This window comes from Miniopterus natalensis, chromosome 3 (assembly GCF_054644295.1).
Source record: "Miniopterus natalensis isolate mMinNat1 chromosome 3, mMinNat1.hap1, whole genome shotgun sequence".
Taxonomy (NCBI): domain Eukaryota; kingdom Metazoa; phylum Chordata; class Mammalia; order Chiroptera; family Miniopteridae; genus Miniopterus; species Miniopterus natalensis.
Window position 1 is genome coordinate 92,255,198 of NC_142083.1, and position 21,360 is coordinate 92,276,557.

Genomic DNA, 21,360 nt, shown 5'->3' on the forward strand with positions numbered 1-21,360 from the left:
GCTATTCATATGACTTTAAATTTTGTGTGTTTTTTTCAGTTACAATTGTTTTCTCTCATTTGTGCATACTTTTGAAGGTACACATGAACTCTGAAAACTTTGCATCTTACAAGAGGCTCAAATAGTGGGTATGGTTGAATCTCAGAAACAGTTTTGTCTTAGTAATTTTAAAAATAAAGATGGACTGAATCACAAATGGAGTTTTTCCTAAGCTCCTTTGATCATCTTTGATTTGCTTGGTAAAATGCCCTCTGCAAACCCCACCTCCTTTTTTTGGTTGTCTGCTGAGGCAGTAAGCACCTTTCCTGAATGTTCTAATGAGGCAGTGTCCAGACTGCACTAAATAGTACCTGATCAGAGCAATAAATTCAACGTTGTCAACATTTTTCACTCAGGAGGTGCAATGCATTGTATAGTTCATCAGTGGGTGGTAATTCAAGGCAGTAGTTCTGTATATATACATCTGTGTGTATTATTATATTTTAGGATAAGGATGTGGCACTTTGGTTTGTGTCCTTTGAAAAATAGTGCATGATCTGAAGTAACATTATTGCAGTGGTTGCTTTGTTATTTACCAAGTGGAAACTTTATGTCCTCAATGAGCCATATTATTCCTTTTATGTTTCTCTGCCAAGTGTATGAAGATTGAACTGGAAAACAAGCCATCTTAAATCCTTTCTAGCTCTGGCCAGGCAGCTCAGTTAGTTAGAGCATCTGCCCAATACACCAAGGTTGTGGGTTCCATCCCCTGTCAGGGGACATACAAGAATCAACCAGTGAAACTATAAATAAGTGGAACAACAAATCGATGTTTCTCTCCCTTCCTCCCTCTCTCTAAAATCAATAAATTAAAAATAATTTATTTTTTAAAATCCCTTCTAGAACTAGGCAAGAAATAGACAATACTGGGAAATTCCAGTTTCAAGTATCTCCTTAGAATTGACTTTGTAAATTGTTAAATTTAGGATGCATGTCTGTCTTTTTTCAGTATTGTAGAAAATCTGTTTAGAGAATCCTGTCTGATGGTAGAGGTTTTCTGTGCTCTATTTTTGGAAGGAGATCTCAAAGCCACCTCAAGATTGTACAGTGCTTTGTGGTTTTCAAAGTGTTTTCCTATGTGCTATTCCATTTCAGTCAGAAACAGGAAGTCCGAGCAGCCAGCCCTGTGCGCAGGTTTTCAGGAGTGTATGATCTCAGTAGTGAGTAGCTGTACTGATAGGGGGACGGGGGTGTGGGGGGCACTGGGGCATAGAGATAAGGGACAGACCAAAGGGAGGGTACAGAGCATGTTTTCTTGAAAACCTTGCATGTTTTGCTTGGAGATTTACTATAGAATAAGAGGTACTGGCTTGCTTGGCAGTTGTACCTGCTTCATAGTTGTCAGGGTGTGGCTGCGTTTAGGGCATCTAGGTGTGCTGCTGCTGCATGTGGGTTCATTGAAGGAAAAGTGTGCAGTGGTAGGAGTGGCCGGAAGATTGAAGGCTGTGACTCTCAGATCAAGTCTGTCAGTATCTGATTGGAGAGATCATAGAAGCTTTCCTTCCAGTCTGTTGATGTGAATGATACTCTTCTGCTTACCTTTGAAGAGTAATCAGCAGCATTAATAACCAGCCTAATGCTGGTTATTACTCCTGCTGTCTTCATTCTCCATGTTCATTTTAATTAATACCTTAAAGTTATCAATTAACTCCCAACCAGATACCCGGCCATCAAGTCCTATTGTTATGAATATTTGAGTAAAGATAGACTTTATAACTGCAAAAATAACTTCTCTAGGCCTAGTGGATATCCAGGCCTCTTCCTGCGGTATCTTACTGTGTTCTCTCTCATGGGAGGATGCAGAGCAGCAGCCACCACAGTGAATGTTACTGTTAGTGTTTAGCCTGCCTCTCAAGCCCAGCTGAGGTTTGACCTCTTGAGACATTTGTCTGCCCTCTGGACCAGGACCCTTGTCTTCCTTTTCATACTCCATTTAGCAGTTGGTATCAGTGCCACCTGCTGATAGCACACATTTGGTTTCCTTGTAGTGTGTCTCTTACCTTGGACTTGGGAGGATGTGGCCCTGCATGCTATGCGCCTCCACCACCACATAATATCTCCCTCCTGGGGATGCTTAAGAAATATCACCCTCATGGTTGATAGCATGCATATTTTCACAGCATTTTCAACTTCCACCATCCTGAAGATGAGAGCATCATTGCTAAGAGCTGAGAGAAAGCTAGGAGGGTAGGATAGGCCTTAGTGAGAGTTGGGCAAATGATGAGAGCTGCTGGATTGTCTTCTTGCTAGGAAAGGTCTGTCCTTACATAGGTACTTTCCAATTATAAATACACCTTGTTATCTGGAAGCTAAACACATTCTGGCAAACCCTCATGATCTGATCTCTCTTGCCTTTTGTTCTCTAAAGCTTAGGTACCAGATAGATTCAGGTGAAATTGTATCCATCACTGCCTGAACTGTGAGCCAGAGTACAGAGAGTCTTTATTGTACCAAGAGTCAGCCATGCAGTTTTCAAGTTGATAAACATAGCTGTTGGAGAAACATACACCTTTTTATATCCTGATTGGTGGTTGACTGTGTTTGCTTCGAGTTTTCCTCCCTCCACCCTACTTTGCAAATAGTGGCAGTAGATGTCTGAGTGGGTGAGCCTTGTTCAGGTTTTTTTCTGGTCACATATATAATACATTAGAGCAAAATGTTACAACTTATAACCATGTTATAACCAGGGGAATTTGATTTAAATTACCACCCAGAAGTAATCTCTAACAGTCATAATCAATTTGATCTACCTAATTTTATTCACTGACAGCTTAAATTAGTATTTTAAATACAGCTCTGCAGCCAGTGGGTCATCTTGTCATCACAAGCAGTCAGAATGTTTGAATAGAGAATGACTTTAAAAAACAACTTTTTCTCCTTACATTAAAATAATGCATTGTGTAGAAAGAATTTGAATAATGTAGAAAATATTTAAAAAATTAAAATCACCTCTAGAGTGGTAATTCTATCATGTATTTTGATGTTTGCTCTTCCTTGCTCTGTGTGTGTATGTGTTATGGGGATTATACCCTTTGTACCTTTTTTTTTTTTTTTTTTAATGTACAAGGAACATTTTCCCCTTATTAGTAATGAATGACTTATAGTAAAAGAACTGTTTTAATATCGCCACCAGTTTTACATTGGCATCACTTTCCTGTTCCAGGTGCTTTCAACTTGATCTTTTGAAATGAGCTGTAGAGTGTATAGAGTGTTAAGGTAGTTCTGGGCATCTGCAAAATCTTATCTGTGTTCCATTTTCTCACCAATAGGGGTGACCAGTACTGTACCAAGTATATTTATTAGGACTTTATGCAACTCAAGGTTTTGGTTAGAAGTAGAGCTGCATGTGTTTGAAACACTGATTATGTCTTTGAATATGTTTTATGGCTTGTAATTTATGGCATTTAATAAGGTGGGCAGGATCTTACCTTATTCCCTTTGGTCCTCTTTTTGAAGCCCAAGAAATTGGCTAGGAGAAGGCCACAGGAACCCCTGAGTTTGTATTCTCACATCTACTTTCTAGGGCATGGGTGGGGAACATCTGGCCCACAAGCTGTATATGGCCCTCATTTGATAATTTTATATGGCCTGCGAATGATGTTATAAATATCCAAATTGCCCTTGCCAGAAAAAAGGTGTCCCACCCTTGTTCAAGGGGCTCATCTCTGCGTGTACTGGTCCTCCTGCCCTGGCAGTGAAGCTGACAACTGTCTGGTTCAGTTTTCCTGCTCCTTTGTAGAGGAGAAACAAAATTCTCTGAAATGTCAGCTTTCTTTCTCCTTTAAATTTTACTAAAAATAATCATGGACTCTCTTCCCCAAAACCTTCTTTGCATATTTAGTCACATCTCTACCTCTCCTTCCCCTGAATTCCTGTATTACCTGTATGGATGTTACCTTGTTCCTTCATTGCCTCCTGTTTCATCACTTTTCTAGTGGATGGTAAATTCATGGAGGAGGAACAGGAGAGCTCTCCCTGCAGAGGGTTTGGGGTAAAGGCTTAGTTCATCGAGTGACTTATTTTTAATGTTTGTATTCCACTGCTGTAGCTGAGCTGCAATGTAAATTAAAATTCATCTTTATAAAGGTTTTTCTTGTCTTTTCCCCTTTTCTATTCTTTTATCATCTTTTCTTTCTCCATGGCCACTGTGGCTTGCCTTGGCTTTGCATCGCTTGAAAGGAGTACTCAATCCTAAACAGGCTGTTTTCTACCTAAAAAGATTTTAAGACTTGGAAGAATTAGGAGAAGCAATCCGTTTAAGTTTTATCACCATCACCTTGGATTATTTTGCCATGGCTTAGTGGTAATGTATGTAACATACTCTGGGAAATGCTGTGGAGGATACAAAGCTGTGGAAAGCCTGGGCCCTGTGCATTTTGGAGTACCCTCCAAAACCCTCAGTCTCCCGGACAGGCCCCTGGCCACCACACAGGCTTCACACACACAGTGAAGTCTTCCAGTTCCAGAGGCTGGCTCTCTTGGCACGAGTACTCTGAATCCTCAGTTGTTACTCACTGCAAATAGCTGGACCTTCCAGGAGTGTAGACTGCATTCAATTCAAACACTGATTGTTTAAAATAAAAAACGTCATTAGGATTAGAAAGAAATTTAAAGATCACCTAGTGGTCATCTAAGTGCTTTATGTTTTACAGCTGAGAACTAAGACTTAGACGGGAACAAGAGATTTGTCCCAGCCACACATCTGATTAGCAGCAGAACCATGATTACATTTTCCCTACTGATGTTGGCCTGGTGCTTTTGCTTGTGAATTAGTCAAACCTCTGTTCTCGAACATCTCCCATCTTAAACAGTTTGGTTCTCAGACCAGGTTGTTCATGGAAAAAATATCTCCCTTTTCAAACAACACTTCAGTTCTCTTCAACTGACCACCCTCTAATGCTGATACCTCAGCATGACAAAAAGCATCTCTCAGGCCACAGAGGAGAGAAGGTGAGTCAGTTTACCTTGCTGTGAATATTTTTGTGGGTGTGTTTTTTTTTGGTTTGGGTTTTGTTTGTTTGTTTTTTGCTTTTGTTGCTGGTAAAGTGGATGATTAGCACAATTTTAAAACATAAAGAGACCACAAGTGTGCTGATGTTGTTAGGGGTGTGAAAGCGCTCACAAAACAAGGATCACAGGCAATTTAAAGAGGTAGAAAACCTGTTGTTGATTTGGATAAATGAAATGCAGTTAGCTCATCAATAGAGATATATATATTTTTTAAAACCCAGCTAGTGTGGCTCAGCAGTTGAGCATTGACCTATGATCCAGGAGATTGAGGTTCGATTCCCGGTCAGGGTACATGCCCAGGTTGCGGGTTCGATCCCCAGCAGGGGGTGTGCAGGAGGCAGCTTATCGATGACTCTCTCATCATTGATGTTTCTGTCTCTCCCTCTCCCATCCTCTCTCTGAAATCAATAAAGATATATGTTTAAAAAACAAAGAAAAGCAGTTAGCTGGTGACAGCATTTTGGAGGCAATGATTTTTAAAAAAGCAAAGATACTGCACCCCCGGAATGAAAGCTGAAAGTGATTCGTTTAAGGCTAGTAAGGGGTTGTTCAATAAATTTAAGAAAAGAAGTGTTTGTTATAGATTAAACAGTACATTAGACACGTACTGTATATAAGAAAGGTTAAACAGTGAATGAATCATTTAGGGGTCTGGAATGGATTAATTCAGTTTGCATTCTTTTTTTCTTTTTTTTTAAATACATCTTTATTAATTTCAGAGAGAGGAAGGGAGAGGGAGAGAGATAGAAACATCAATGATTAGAGAGTCGTCATTGATCGGCTGCCTCTTGCACTCTCCCAGGTGGGGATCAAGCCCTCAACCCGGGTATGCGCCTTGACCAGAAATTAAACCACGATTTCCTGGATACTAGGCCGATGCTGAACCACTGAGTCGCACCTGGCTGGGCTGCATTATTTCTAATGGGGAATAAACGATTTCGTTTTCAAACAAGTAACTTCTCAAACAACCTTCCAGAACGAATTAAGTTCGAGAACCGGAGTTCCACTGTAAAGCAGACTGCACCCTGGAGAGCTGGTTTATTTAACTATTGTGACTGCCAAAGTTTGCCAACAGTGTTAGGGAACTGGTTTTGTGGTTTTGTTGCTGGAAGTTTCTAGAGCAGTGGAGTGAAGACAAATGAGGCCCGACAGTGATCCCCTGTCCTGTCACCTTCCCTTTAGGAGTTATCACCCTATTTTCTAAGTCACATTCTGGTCACATATCATCCAAGTGAAATACCATGAGAATTGCTAAGTACTTTTACCCATCTCCTAGTTGTGATTTATCAGTAGGGGAAATGGTCAGATTTCGGAGCTGTGTATTTCCCGGAACTCTTTCAAAGTTAGCATCATTGTAAGAGTTGAGTCCAGTGAGAGATGGGCTGCTCATGTGCCCAGGATCTTCAGCCCAGTTCTCTTATTCTAGGTGACTCTGGACAGCCAGGCAATGTCTTTGGCATTGTGCTCTGTTGCGTATTTCTACTTATTCTTTATTTGCCAAGTTGAGGTACTGGAAGGATTCCAAGAGCAAGCGGGTGATAGCAGACAACTGAATACAGCCATGTGTCTTTCCATGAAAACTGCTTTTCTTGGCTTTCTCCCAACAATGGTAGGTTGCCAAGAGAAAATGCTTTTGGCTTTATGAATGATATGGCCATATTCTAGGTTAGTTCTGGTTCTTTGTCATTGAAAAGAATGAATATTTCTGGCTCTTTAATTATTTGGCAAATTTTGCTCTTGGTGTACTAAATTGTGTTGTTTTTACACACCTTATATGAATTTGTGGTTTTGTATGTATACCAACCTGTGAAGAAAGATGCTAAAAACTTCAGGTTAATAAACTTGTCAAGTTAGTTCGAAGCCACATCTCAAATGGAACATTTGTTACTATGTCATGGCCATTTACAAGTGGGAGTTGTAGCCATTTCTTTTTGTGGGAATATTCTTTTTTGTTTGATTCCTCTATGTCTTTGTTTAAATTTCAGCCCAGGAAAATTAAGCTAGGGTATTTTGATTATATATTGTTATTGCTTATAGTATATTTTGTTTGAAATGTTTTTAAAGCTGGAAAACACTCTAGAGTGAATACTTGGAAATGTTTGTGATCTAGAAAATAATTGTTGATTAAAAGTATTTCTACAGTTAGTAAATGCACAAGATTGTTTTTGTTATAAATTTATTTCATGTTCCTCTGAATATGTCTTATAATCAAATGCCAGTAATTCCAGATGGTCTTTCCCTCTTATCCTACCTGTTTGAACCACTCCCCACCATCACATTGCCTCTGGAAATATTCATTTATTTTATTATTACCCTGTGCATACTTTTGAAAGAAATTATATTTAGTGTAAAGTGATTCTTCCCAAAGCCAACATACTAACCAGCCCTATAGCACTTACTTGTATATCAGTTATTCTTCTTGGTGCTTTACGTAGGTGAAGTTGTTTAATCCTCACACAACCCTCAGAGGAGGTGCTATTATCTCCAGTTTACAGGTGATAAAATGAAGGCATAGAAAGGTTTAATTTAAGTAAATTGACCAAAGTCACACATATAGCAAGTAGCAGAACCACCCTCAGATCATGTGAATATCCTTACATACCTTAACCACAGCACTTACTGCCTCTCTGAATGAAATCTTATGTCCATGTTCCAGTAACACTTTTGTTTTTTCAAAAACAGGCATTAATGCCTGATCTTTGTGGACTGAGCATATCTCTGTCCAGCAGTATCAGGTGCCATGCCTGTTCAAGTCAGGGTGTGTCTGGAGGAGGAATCAAGGTTCTGCTTCACAAGGAGGTGACAAGCCTTGTGGCAGACTCTGGACTGGGGACGGGAGAGCCTCACTGAGTTTCCAGCTGATTTGCTATGTTCCTGAGCTTTCTGGACCACCCTTTTCCTCATCCGTGATGTGATACATTTTGTTTGTTTTACACTTTTTATTGGTTGATTGACTTGGGGGATGGGAAGGAAACAGACAGTCAGACCTGTTGCTTCACCTGTCCGTACATTCATTGGTTGATTCTTGTATGTGCCCTGACTGGGAATTGAACCTGCTACCTTGGCCAGGGCCCACAAAGTGATGTATTTTAACCAGATACTCTTTGAGGCCCTTCCAGCTGAAGGTTGTGTCTCTCTAATTGTCTCTACTAAGCTTATTGCTAAGGTTGTATTTTGTTTGCTTTCTGTATGTTTTCTGACCAGCATCAGTAGGGCCCCCCCACCCCCTTCCCTCACACAGCACTTCCTCTGATCTGTGGTGTGGTTTCAAGTATCTATCAAGGTGTGAGGAAAACTGAAGAATTCAGCTTTTAAAAAAACAGTGTGTTTAGTGGTCTCATCGAAACCACATCAAACTCCACATTTGTTGCGTTGCCTCTTAAAGCATTTCTGAAGGCCCAGCCGACTAAGTCAAGTTGTGAAGCGGAAGCCTGTTTCTGGCTGTCCTCCAGTCCTACACATCCTCCCTTTACCCTCCTGTTCCAGATGCTCTCCTCCGGTCACACAGTGTAACCCCCATCAGGCTTTTCATTCATAAGTGGTTATGATCTGATCCTTCTCATGAATGTGTATTTCAAGAGACGTTTAGAAGTAATATTGGGGAGAGTTCGTTTATAATGGTAGTTGTTTGAGTGGTTGATGTCTTTGGATGGGAGACTTGTCTCCTGGAAAAGGCCTGTTTGTGGGGAGATCTGGGGAGAGCTTGCCCTTCCCTAAGAGCTGTGAGGAGTGGTGGTGGTGGGGGGGGGTCCTTCCCCAGGGGCAGGTGTTCTTAATCTTTAGGGATCTTAGGGACCCCCTTTGAAAATGTAATAATGGCCCTAACTGGTTTTGCTCAATGGTTAGAGCACCAGCCCTCAGACTGAAGGGTCCTGGGTTGGATTCTGGCCAAGGGCATGTACCTCAGTTGCAGGCTTGATCCCTGGCCCAGTTGGTCGGGGCAAGTGCAGGAGGCAACCAATCAATGTATCTCTCACATCAGTGTTTCCCTCTCTTTCTCTCTCCCCCCTCTTCCCTCCCCATCCCTCCCTCCCTCCCACTCTCTCTGAAAAGCAATGGAAAAAATATCCTCGGGTAAGGATTTAAAAAGAAAGAGAATGTAATAATAGACCTTTTCTCTCAAAAGTGCACATCACACAATTTGGACAGGTGTTACCACTTAACCTGCCCTCCTGAACACATACATACACCATGGACTTCCCACACAATCCCTGGCCCATATGTCACTCCAGGGGTGTTTGGGTTGCTGATAATGGGAGAGGAGCTACAACCTATGGTGGCCCTAACTGCAAAGAAAGCATTTCCCTGTCCCCTTTTCCTACAAAGGAGCAAGAAAATGGATACTTGGCTTCTTCTATTATAGAAACCTATTCTGGGGAGAAACTTCCATTTTGATGATCCGTTTTATACCTTTTCAGTTGGGTCTAAACTTTTCAATATGAATGTTATATCTCCTTAAACCCTAGTTAGTTCTTTGGTTTTTAGTGCACTACCTCACTTTTTAAATTACATTTTATTTTTTTACACTCCCTTTATAAAAAGTAACGTAGTTAGCACAGGTACATTGTAAATGATTTAAGCAACTTTCCATTTATGTTTGCAAGTTGACAAGTTAGATTTTTCTAAGCTTACGATCTCGATTGATGAGGTGAGTTAGCTGAGTAGTAGAGTTACTACCTTAATTGATGAGGTAAGTTAGCTGAGTAGTAGAGATATTCTCTGAGTTAGTGGAGAGAATCTTTGTTTTCTTTGGAAGCCCAGAGCTTGTTTTCTTATTAATATATTGATAGCTGTCATATCATCACACAAGTAGAAAATGAAAATATTTGTTCCACACACTGAGGTCAGCAGAGGAAGCTGTTTGCAGTCAGAGGTGACACCACTGAGGCTGATGAATTAGTATTTTAACACACCAGTTGGGAAGCTCTGGGTTGGGGTTTGGCTGGGACCTTGTACCAAAGCCAAGGGTTTGCTGCCCAGTGGCTGTAGCACAGAGGATGTTTTATAGCCAGACGGGGTTCCCGTATATGCTGTGATGGGACACAAAGCTATCACCATCCTGTAAAACCAACTCCAAGGACATATTAGGTTCATCCTTTTAGCATGGGCAGTTCACTCGCATGCCTGTCCACTCCATGCCTGTTCACTCCAACTAGTAGCTGAAACCATTATGGCAGACTTTGAGAAGGTAGGAAGGATACTGTTACTCCTGCCTCTCCTAGTCCCCCTCCAGCTGACAGTGACCCTCATTTGTGCCTGGCTTGGGTGACTGTCCCACAGTTCTTTGGTTGCCTCTGTACTCAGGGCCAGTGTAAGGGTTTCTGTTCCCAGGTACTGCCTGATACCTCGTCTCTTTAAGTGTTCATTTATTTGGTTTCTTCTCCAATACTAATTGAGCACCCACTATGTGCTGGGGCCCAGGGACACAGACATATGTTCCAGGAAGGTAAGTTTTATCCTGGCTTTGTGTCCAAGACAGATTAAGGAAGGATTGTCATAAGTATGGCAGACGATGCCATAGAGTCACGTAGTTTTTTATACTTTCCATAGCATATCTGTAGTATATATCTTTGCCAGAGTAGGAAGAGAAGCATTGTCTTTCCCTTTTCTGTGGTAGCTGTCACTCACCTACTTGCCAGACAGCTCAGGGCTTCAGCAATTTTTGATTAATGGGCCAAGTGTCACTAGAATTTGCTCCAGAGCTATCTTTACTTTGGTAATAATAACTAATGTAGGCCTTGTTTAGTTTCTTTTGCAACTAATAAAGAGGTTTTCTCATCAGGTCTCATGCTTTAGAGTCCCCATCCTTGGAGGAGAGGGTGGATAGCCTCCAGATCTAGAACTAGTATTTTTTTCCTTTTTACCTAGTCTGTTCTTTCCTTATACACACGGACTAGTGTGGCTCAGTTGATTGGAGCGTTATCCCGTACACCAAGGGGTGGCAGGTTCAATTCCCAGTCAAGGCACATACCTGGGTGACAGGTTCAATCCCATGTCAGGGTGCATGCAGGAGGCAGCCATTTGGTGTTCCTCTCTCATGGATGTTTCTTTTTTTCCCTCTCCCTCTCCCCTCTCTCCTCTCCCCTCTTCTCCCTTCTCCCCCTCTCCCTCCCTCTCCCTCAAAAAAAAAAAAAAAAGTCTTTATTTTCTTGTTGAAATGATAGGCACAGATAGCCTACAAAGTAGGTTCTCAAATGATTGATTGATATACTTGGTTACCAGAATGCTTTCTCGGGAAAACATGGTAGACCTATAAGGCATTCTTTAATTTAGGTTTCATTATAGGAGAGCTTATCTTTTTAGGTACTTAATAAAGTTAAATTTTCTTGCTTTCTCAGATTGAACTTGAATTAATGCTTAAAGAGGTTCTGGAAAAAATAGAGTAAAAGGAAATTTTAACATGTATGGGTTGCTGCTGAATAAGGCAGAATATAAATATTCCATTGGCTTTAATTTGTTAATATTGTATATAAATTTTACCATCAACTTAACAGTTGCTTATTTCTGTACTGCTTTTTGAATTTTATTAAAAAGATTACATGGTGGTTCTCAACCAGCTTTAAACCAAATCCTGATAAACTTTAGTTGAAAATAAAGCCAAGTTTATGAAATTGTTATCAAATAACTGTCAGAAAATTAGAAGAAATATTTTTATGTCTTGATTTCACTATTTTGTTATGCTTATTGATGCTAAAAAAAATATGTGTGTTAGCCTGGACTTGGGAATGTTCAGTCTGATCAAAGGACAATAGATATAGAACAGGAATTCAGAAATCTAGAAGTCTTTAAAAGCTAATGGCTTTTACCCAATCTGCAGGCTAGGACTAGAGAACACCCTTCTGGTTCTATCAGACTTTGCCAGGAGATAGTTCGGGCTCTGGGGTGGGGGTCCTACTTAGGAGCTGGGCAGCAGTGGTCTTTTGGAGAGCTGTCCTTTAGTTTCCCTGTTAGCTCTTACTGGTTACAGAGAGGCTGGGATTGCCTCTGGACTGAGAGACCTGAGCCCGACCTTAGTTAAAGTCTTACCCTCCAGCAGGTAGCCTAGACTTGCTTTGATTCTTCTGTGGAATGTGTTTGTTCTAGGCTGAGGAGGGGGAATTTTTCATATTTTTTAAATGTATAGTTCATCCCCTATGAGCTGGATGTACCTTACTTGCTATCTGTGATCTTTAACTTTTATTTTACCTTGGTTCTTGCCCCATGAGGATCAAGACCACGTTGAGATAATTTTCTTCACTATTGGATAGCCAATAAAGAAAAGGTGAAAAAAATTCCTGATGAAGTGTATCAGAGTGTTCCAAAACACCCTGAAACACTTTGGTTCAGACAGAAAGTGCTTTGCCCCAGAAGCTCACCAAGCAAGTAGTAGTCAAGGGACCATACAAACCACACACCCACGCCATTTTCACCCTGGCAAGGTGATCGTACAAATGTTGTCAAAAATATTTACAATGTTTTAGACACAGGTTTTTCAAAACATGTTGGGTGAACTTTGAGACCCACAGGACCCCTTTGAAAGCTTTTTGGTCTCTCGGTATTTATTTCCCTCTCTACACTGAAGGGGTGACTACCTTGCATGGTTGGTGTAACTGGAAGGACGAATTGTCAATCCTTCCTCACCCTCAGCTGCCATCCGCTTTGGTTCGTTGATGCTAGAGACTTCCAAGTGACCTGGATTTTCGTTGTCAAATTGGTGGTTATAAGGAATGAGCTCACCCAGCCGGGCGGGCGTGGCTCAGCTGTTGAGCATTGACCTAGGATCCAGGAGATCGAGGTTCGATTCCTGGTCAGGGCACATGCCCAGGTTGTGGGCTCGATCCCCAGTCGGGGGCGTGCAGGAGGCAGCTTATCAATGACACTCTCATCATTGATGTTTCTATCTCTCTCTCACCCTTCCTCTCTCTGAATCAATAAAGATATGTTAAAAAAAAGAAAAAAAAAAGAAATGAGCTCCTTGACAAGTGGAAAAATTGCCTCTGCACAGAACCAGCCTTGGCTCACAGCAAAAGCTTGGTGAAAATACAGGTATCCCTCACTCTTTTTTAATCCTCACCCAAAGGTATGGTTTTTTTGTTTTGTTTTTTATTATTATTTTTTAATGTATCTTTATTGATTTAGAGAGAGGAAGGGAGAGAGGGGGAAAGAGTTGAAACATCAATGATGAGAGAGTTGTTGATCGGCTGCCTCCTGCACACCCTCGACTGGGGATCGAGCCCGCAACCCAGGCATGTGCCATGACCAGGAACCGAACTGTGATCTCCTGGATCCTAGGTTGATGCTCAACCACTGAGCCATGCCCAGCCGGGCCCAAAGATACATTTTTATTGATTTTAGAGAGAGGAGGGAAGGAATCAAACCAGCAACCTAGGTACATGCCCTGACTGGGAATCGAACCCGCCACCTTTTGGTGAATGGGACGATGCTCCAACCAACTGAGCCACCCTTCAGGGCCAGGTATCCCCCACTTTTTGTTCACATTATGCCACTTTGCTTTTATGAAAGACCTATGTTAATACTTGTTTTCACTAACTGAAAGAAATTTGAAGAGGATGAAAAAAAAAGATGAAAAGTAAAAATAGCATTCAGCAGTTTTTCTGCAACAAGCCAAACGCCTCACACTGAGCAGCAACGGTAGCCCAGCTGAGCTCCTTCCCCAGGAACCACACTTAGCATCTCAGCATTAGGCCAGTGTAGCTTTGAACTGTGTCTATGAGCATCTGGCCTTTTCTTTATGTTTTTCATCTGTTAACAAGATATGTCCTAAGGTATCAGAAAAGCCTAAGAGAGCTCATGAGGGTGTTGAGTTTATTGTAAAACTGGGTGTAATTAAGCATTTAAAAAAATATTTTTATTGAATTTTAGAGAGGAAGGGAGAGGGAGGGAGAGAGAAACATCAATGCAAGAGCAAAGAAACATGAATCAGCTGCCTCCTGCGTGCCCCACACCAGAGATTGAGCCCACAACCAGGGCTAATTAAGCATTTTGATTGTGGTGAAATAACCACATTGTGTGTGCATTGAACTTGCCTGTGTCCACCATTCGTACTATTTGCACACATTCTGAGAGCAAGAATCTTGAAAGCTGTCCAAATTACTGTTGGTTCTGCAAGTAGCAAAGTGGTCTCTTTTAGTCAACGTCCAGTAATGGATAAATTGGAAAGCTTGTTGCTTGAGTTGGATTGGTGAGTGGTGCAAAGTGTGGTGTGTATTTATCATATCATTCCTGCTTTTATATGTTAGGGTTATTTTAGGTTTTATGTATTATTTGGTGTTATTTTTTGGGTCTGGGAACACTAAAAAAATTTTTCTATATAAATTAATGGTAATTTCTTTGCTTTACGGCATTTTGGCTTACAGAAGGTTTCATACGAACTCTACTTTCAGCTGGTAGAGAAGCCTGAACTGTCTAACTGCAAGGATAGATTCAAGGAAGGGTGAATGGATACATGTGTCTTCTGAATATATGTTCCTACTAAAGATATTTTAAATGAAATTTAAGAAATAGAAATTATAACTATGTTCCTGCCTCCCCCCTCCCCCCCAATTCTTGAGCCTCTAAGAAAAGTGTTTCAGCAATTCGATTTTATGCAATAAAACAGAAATTCTAAGAGAAGTAATTGTTACATGGAATTTATTTAGTGAATGTAATACTTTTTGAAAATACAAATTCTTGCTTCAGATCTGAGTTTTGGATAACAACTGCAAAAACCAGTTGTTAAAAATCAGAAATGTCCTTCATATTAAAAGTTTACTGAGCTACCATCTCACCTTAAGTCATCAGAACTCAAAGTTGAGCCTAATTAGTAGGCTTTTTGAAGGATTTGTTTCTGTTTACTCAAGTAAAGCAAATAGGGCAAAAAAGACCGCTAGAATATATTCACTTTCAAAAAAGTGAGAAATGTCAGCTGTAAAGACTACATATGGAAACCACCTGTGCATATGAAAATGCACAGAACAAGATCATTTTTGTTACACTAGTTTGGTTTTGTGTTTTTATATGGATATTTCAACAGAAAAGGGTCAGCTGTGTGGACCATTGCTTTGTTTGCAGCCTAGAATTTTAGAGCTGAAAGAAATAATACAATTCATCTTGTTTAAGACACTGGTCTTACAGATGAAGACCGAAGCTTATAGAAAGGGAATGTAAGTTACCCAGCATGCATGGGCTAGAACAGGCTAGAGCACAGATCTCTTGAATGAGTACACCTTCCCCTAGTAGGTTTTCCCTGGGGGGACCCCTTCCTCCCAATTTTCAAACATCAAACACACCAAGACACCTGAAAAATTGAGTGAACAGTACCCAGCAGGTGGGATATTACAACTTTCTGAAAGAGCAAAAGCAGGCAGTGAGAAAAGCCAGTCTTTTAATAACTGGTTTCTGTTTCTCCGGAGGAGGCAGGTAAGCATCAGGATATCAGTTTGACGTTTCCCAAATTCATTCCTGTGGAGGTTGGAGCTGGGGTGTCCATAGGGGTGACTGTGTTGATTGGAAAGGAATCCTGACACGTGTGTTGGTTGCCGGCCCTTACAGGCATAGGTACGGGTTCCTTCTTCCTGTTCTTGCCTTTATCTAGTATACATTTTATATTATTTCACTAATTTAAAAAAACACTTTATAATGGAAAATTTTAAACTCATTTAATATTAGAGAGGATAATATAACAATCCCTCAAGTATGTACCTGTCGCCTATTTGGGAGTTACCAACATAAGGCCAGTAGTTTGTGATCTAGGTTTCTTTCCTGTCAATACCTCTTGCCTCACTAGGTTATTTTAAAGCAAATCTCAGACATTATATCATTTCTTTTTCAGTGTTTCTACTGTGTGTTTTGAACTAATGGGAAACTTAGTTTCAATCTGATGGGGAAACCTGAAAGAAACTATTTACTTAGAGAGTAAGGTTAAGGTGAAGGAGCTTCCCTTTGTTAGTGGTTTTAGATGGTTTTGTTTTCCAAATAATTTTTTTGTTGCCACTGTTGGGGTGGGCAGATTAGGTGAAAGTATGGCTGAGAGTAAGGATTGGAAATCACTGTCTCTCGGGGTGATGTTTAGGAGGAGGAGACAAGATATAGCTGTTGAGAGCAGCTTTATTAGTCTTCTGCCTTAGTGTGTAACTATTTGAACAAGTTGCTCTGTTCATAATTCTAACTTTGAACCCTAAGAATGAGCCTGTAATTTGTAATTGATATGAAGCTTTCATAGGAAATAACAGTTCTTGCTTCCCTGGGTCAAAGTGAGCATTTCTGAGGCTCTTTCTTGTACATGTGATTGTCCCAATAGCTGATATTGCCTCTTTTCGTTTCAGATGGGAATGACTGGTAACACAAGTCCATTTGGACAACCCTTTAGTCAAACTGGAGGGCAGCCAATGGGAGCCCCTGGAGTGAACCCCCAGTTACCCAGCAAACAGAATGTGGTCACTAGTTTGCCTCCCTTTCCTGCAGACATCAAGAATGCTTCAGTCACCAACGTGCCAAACATGGTAAGTTTCCCTTGGCTCTCGGCTGTGGGTACTTTGCTGTGTGGATTTTAATCATGCTGACAGTAAAGATCTGCAACTAAAAGTGTGTCATAGGTCACAAGAAAATAACCCATATTTCTTATGAATAGCTCTCTCTCGGTGTGTTTACATTTTCTATGATGAGCTGGCAGTCAGAAGGCTAGGTGGAAGTATTCAGCCAGTCCTCTCAGGCTCCCTTTTTGGGGGGAGAGAGTTCATGGCTGTGAATCGCTATACCTTTCTCTTCAGAGTCACCCTCTTGATTCAGTAGTGTAGCCAAGAGAATCCAAGAGGCAGGCTTTTTCTTATACTTTCTATCTGTCAGTAGTTGCGACTGTCAGTAGAAGCCCATTGATTTGTGTTACATTCAAAGGACAATCATCTTTCAAGGACTGTACTGTGTCCATGAGACATGGGTGTTGTATCTGACTTGACAGCTGGGTTCACGTGTCTTCATTCTCCCTGAGATTTCCCACCTATAAAATAGGGATTATCCTTGTAACCTCTCAGCCTAACTAACCAAGTTAATTTGGGAAAATAGCTCTTTTTGTACCCCGAAATAGAATCTCTTTTAATTCCAAACAGTAAGGGTGAGTGGTTTTTTTTTGGTTGGACCTCACTGTGACCACATAGCTGCTAAATATCTGATGTGCCTTTGGTGGTCATTCAAGGCCGGAAACAGCCAACTCTGCTCTTCCCTGGGTCTATTGCTGGGAACCCTCTCTTCCAGGATTGTCTGGTTCCAGCCATATACATCCAGAACCTGAAACAAAGCCCACTGCTCCCCTAGCGTGCCCTTCCAAGCTCTGGAGGCAGCAGTCCACATCTGGCACCTACATTCTCTCTAATCTCACCTGTCTTGCCTTTTCCATTCCTCACTGGAGAACAGTAGCATGGACCCCAGTGCTGGCAATCATCACCTGAGCTTGTTCAGTCACCTGGAGCACATTTTGGCTTCAGAGTAAGAGCATTTGTTTTTTCACAGCGATCCTGTATTTTTAGTCTGGTAAACTTGGGCCTAATATTTTCTTTCTTTTCTCTTTTCAAATCTTCTCCAGCCCCACTTCCCCCATCCTCCCTCCTTTACCCACAACTTGGTGGTGAAATCCTTGCACTTCACCTTCCCCTGCCTTCCTATGCTGATCCAGGGGACTGAATTTCTGAAAGTGGTACATTTATCAGGGTCAAGTTCAGACTTGACTGGGAAGAGGCTTCTGGTTGCCTTCACCTGTGCCAGAGCTGGTGGGGATGGCCCTTTAGTCTGGAGCAGGGCTTCTCTCTCCCTTGGCAGTGTTGACAGTTAGGCCTGGATCATTCTCTGTGGTGGGAGCTGTCCTGTGTATTGTGGAATGTTCAGCAACATCCCTGACCTCCACCCACTAGATGCTCATAGCACTCTTCCCCTCTCCCCTTTTTTCCTCCCCACAATGCCCCAGGTGAGAACCCCTGCTCTGGGGAATGGTTAGGGGAGGCAGTAGCAACAGCATCTCATCCTTTTGTCTGTTTTTGTGACATCTAACAGAAATAAAACCAGTTTTTTCCCAGTTTCTCCCTCTCTCCACCCATTCTCCCTGGCATCTGCACTGTTTTCCTACTTGCCACTTTCCCACCAGGGCACTTGTGGACTTTGTGAGAGATATGCAGCAGGTACCTTTGGAGGGCAGACTTTGAGTGAGCTCCTCAGACCTTTACCCGGGAGTGGGGGGAGGGGGCTTGACCAGTGTGTATGTCTGTGAAGCAAAATCACAGCCTTCATGCTGTGCAGGGGCAGGAACGAGGGGGTCTGAGAAGTAGGATGGCCAGCCCACACAGCTCATCTGATACCTAAGTGCCATCATGTCCTGTGTTTACCTTATTCTTGCAACAGTCCCTTTGAAAGACATTGTTACGTGTCCCATTTTACAGTTGAGGAAGTTGAGGGTCTGAGGAGTTTTGGTTTGTTTCAGGGCTCTATAGCTTCCTGTCTGGAAAGTGTAGAGCTCTTTTTAATTATGTTTGGTCTCATGTTTTAGCAGCTCTGAGTCCACTGGGAGTGTATCATTAGCCTGTGCTTACATCGTTTGTTTGCAGTCCTCAAACATGTTTTGTGGTCTTCCTTCAATTTTCTAAATTGTATCTGAGCCTTTGGAATCATAGATTTTGGCACAGTGAGGGAAAACAGTTACCAAACATCTAAGTCTCATTAATGAGAAAAAGCACACGAAGTCTTGAATTTATTTGTGTGTTTTTTCATGCTGTGGGGAGTAATCTTTTGAAGCCCAACTGGATTCAGTGTACCAAACAGTTAGGGTCAGGATTCTGATGCCCTTTTTGAGGTCTTCACGGAGTGATTTAAGCCACTTGGTCATTAGGAGCTCTTACCTTTCTCCTCTTCTCATTTCTAGAGGATTCCAACATCATTGGGCCATTCCTTTAATTTGCCACATTTATTGAATGTCCTCTTTGGCTTAGGTGCATCGGGAATGCTGATGTGTGTGACATAGAGTTTGCCTTATTTCATGAAATTGGGGGAAGGTGGTAATAGAGAAAAAGTAAAAACTGCCCTAACAGGTCTGAGTAACATGCAGTGGTTGAGGATAACACAGGAACCTCCTTAGATGGAGCCATCAGAGAAGACTGCACCACGGAGGAGATTTGAGGGCAAGATCAGAAGGAGAGCAGAAGCTACAAAGACCCCAGGGCACTGGGAGAGCATTGGCTTGTGTAGGAAATGGGAAGTCCAGTGGGAAAGGGGACATTCAAGTGAGGGGAGAGCAATGCAAGTGGATGTTGGAGACCAGGTAGGAGCCAGTTCAGGGAGGGCCATATGTGGCAGCAACCACTCCTCTAGCAGTGGTCTGGGCTAGAAGAGACAGTGGTCTGGAGGTGGTCGATCACAGTAGGAACAGGAAATTAGATGAGGTTTGCCACTAGAACAGATGTGTGAGGTCACCATGTGAGGTGACTTGGTGGGTGGTGGAACCATTTACAGAACTGGGGAAAAACAGACTTGGAGAAGGGTGACAAATGGGTGGGTATCAGTAATTCTACTTCATATGTGTTCCTTTTGAGATGCTTGTGAGATGTCCAGGTGGGGGTGTCAGGCAGACTGGTTGGGCGTACAAGTAAGCTGGCCACTGTCCAGGTGGGAGCTGCGGTAACCATATTGCCGCAAGGGCTGTGAAGTGAACAAGATCATGCAGGGGAGAGAACCAGAAGAGAGGGCAGGTCAAGGAGGAGCCACAAAGGGGACAGCAAGGGAATGATGTTCCTACAGTCGAAAGAGGAGGATGTTTGAACAGAAGGAAATGGTGCAGTGGAGGTGATTAAGATGAGGGCAGGAGAGCATCACCAGAATGTGCAGGTAAATCTGTGGGTAAACCATTGTCTACTGAGAGTTAAATGTAACCTGCAATTGTGGAGACCTACAGATGAGGGTGCTCATTGTCATCTTCTGGGATAGGCTGCAGGAGGAGCTCTGAACCTCAGGCAAGGTTCAGAGTTCCTATTGCATATAGGGTCATTGTCGAGGGCGTACATGTTCTCAGTACAATGTTCAAAAGCAAGTAGCACATTTTCCTAAAATTTCCTATGTATCTCATTGGCCATATTATTTGTAATTTCTTACCTTTCTACAGATTTGGAAGTTTGTTAGAAATTTCACCATATTATATGTCATAATTCTAAGATGCACATTTTTTCCACATTGTAGCATATATGAAACCATGTTTTAGAAACATTCACATTTTAGATCTTACAAAACATGGTATGTATGCTCTTTAAGTTGCTCATAATTTGAATTGAATGATACAACTATTAAAAATATATTCACTGTACAGTTTTCTAGGATAGTTTACATGGATAGAACAACTTTAAAAGTATTTAAATTTTACTGACAAAAGAACAAGAGCAAGTTTGGGAGCAGGAGGAAGATTATGTCATCTTCCTGTGGACTGGGGTTGAGGTCTGATCGGTTGTCTCAAAGGAGGGGTGTGCAGCAGTGTGTGGGAGGAGTAGTAGTTCCAAGGCAGTTGCCTGGAAGGTGAGGCCACCTGATTCCTGGTGACATTGTCCTTCCATTTTCATCAGAAAAAGTCTTAACACAGAGTGAGGGAGCGTTGCAGGAAGGAAGAAAACTCAGGCTCCAGGTGGGACTGGAGTTGTCAATTAGGTCATTGCTGACCTTCATGACAGTGTGGTCTGGGTTGTTTTAAAGGAACATTGTTTGCCCAGCTGGGCGTGGCTCAGCGGTTGAGCGTCGACCTGGGATCCAGGCGATCGGGGTTCGATTCCCGGTCAGGGCACATGCCCGGGTTGTGGGCTCGATCAATGACTCTCATCATTGATGTTTCTGTCTCCCTCTCCTTTCCTCTCTCTGAAATCAATAAAGATATATTTAAAAAAATAATAATAATTAAAAAAAAAAAGGAACATTGTTTGGAAGTGAGACATATCTTGGGTTTATATCTAACCTGAGAAAGTTTGGTATCCAAAGGGGCCTCATCATCAGGTTCTCCCAGGGAGTCTCCTGTTGGGCCCAGGTATGGTCTTCTACAAGAATTATTTCTCATAGGAAGTTTTTGTTTTGTTTTTAAGAAGAACTAGGAACTACATGATGGAGACTTTACCATTCTTAAAGTTGTAACACAGGAGATTTATCAGGAGGGCTGCTTATTTAAAATTGCTCATGAGAGTGGTGTTAGGATTTGTTTTAGTCCTGTGTTAGAGGATTCACCTGAAAAATTTGGACCAGGCTCCCAGGCAGCTGCTGATTCAGGTTTCTGAATGGAAGAAAAGTATGACTGGTGGAAGTCTGTTCATACAGGGGAGAATT

The 21,360-nt window shown here is 41.8% G+C and overlaps 1 protein-coding gene across 2 annotated transcripts in view; it reads left to right on the top strand.

Annotated features, from left to right (window-relative positions):
* Positions 1–21,360, top strand: part of CREBBP (CREB binding lysine acetyltransferase) — a 133,414-nt gene that overhangs the window by 43,638 nt on the left and 68,416 nt on the right. For both annotated transcript variants that reach the window (XM_087815683.1, XM_087815682.1), the window contains exon 3: positions 16,353–16,529. In XM_087815683.1, the coding sequence (XP_087671809.1) occupies positions 16,353–16,529 (177 nt within the window). The remainder of the gene's footprint in view (positions 1–16,352; positions 16,530–21,360) is intronic.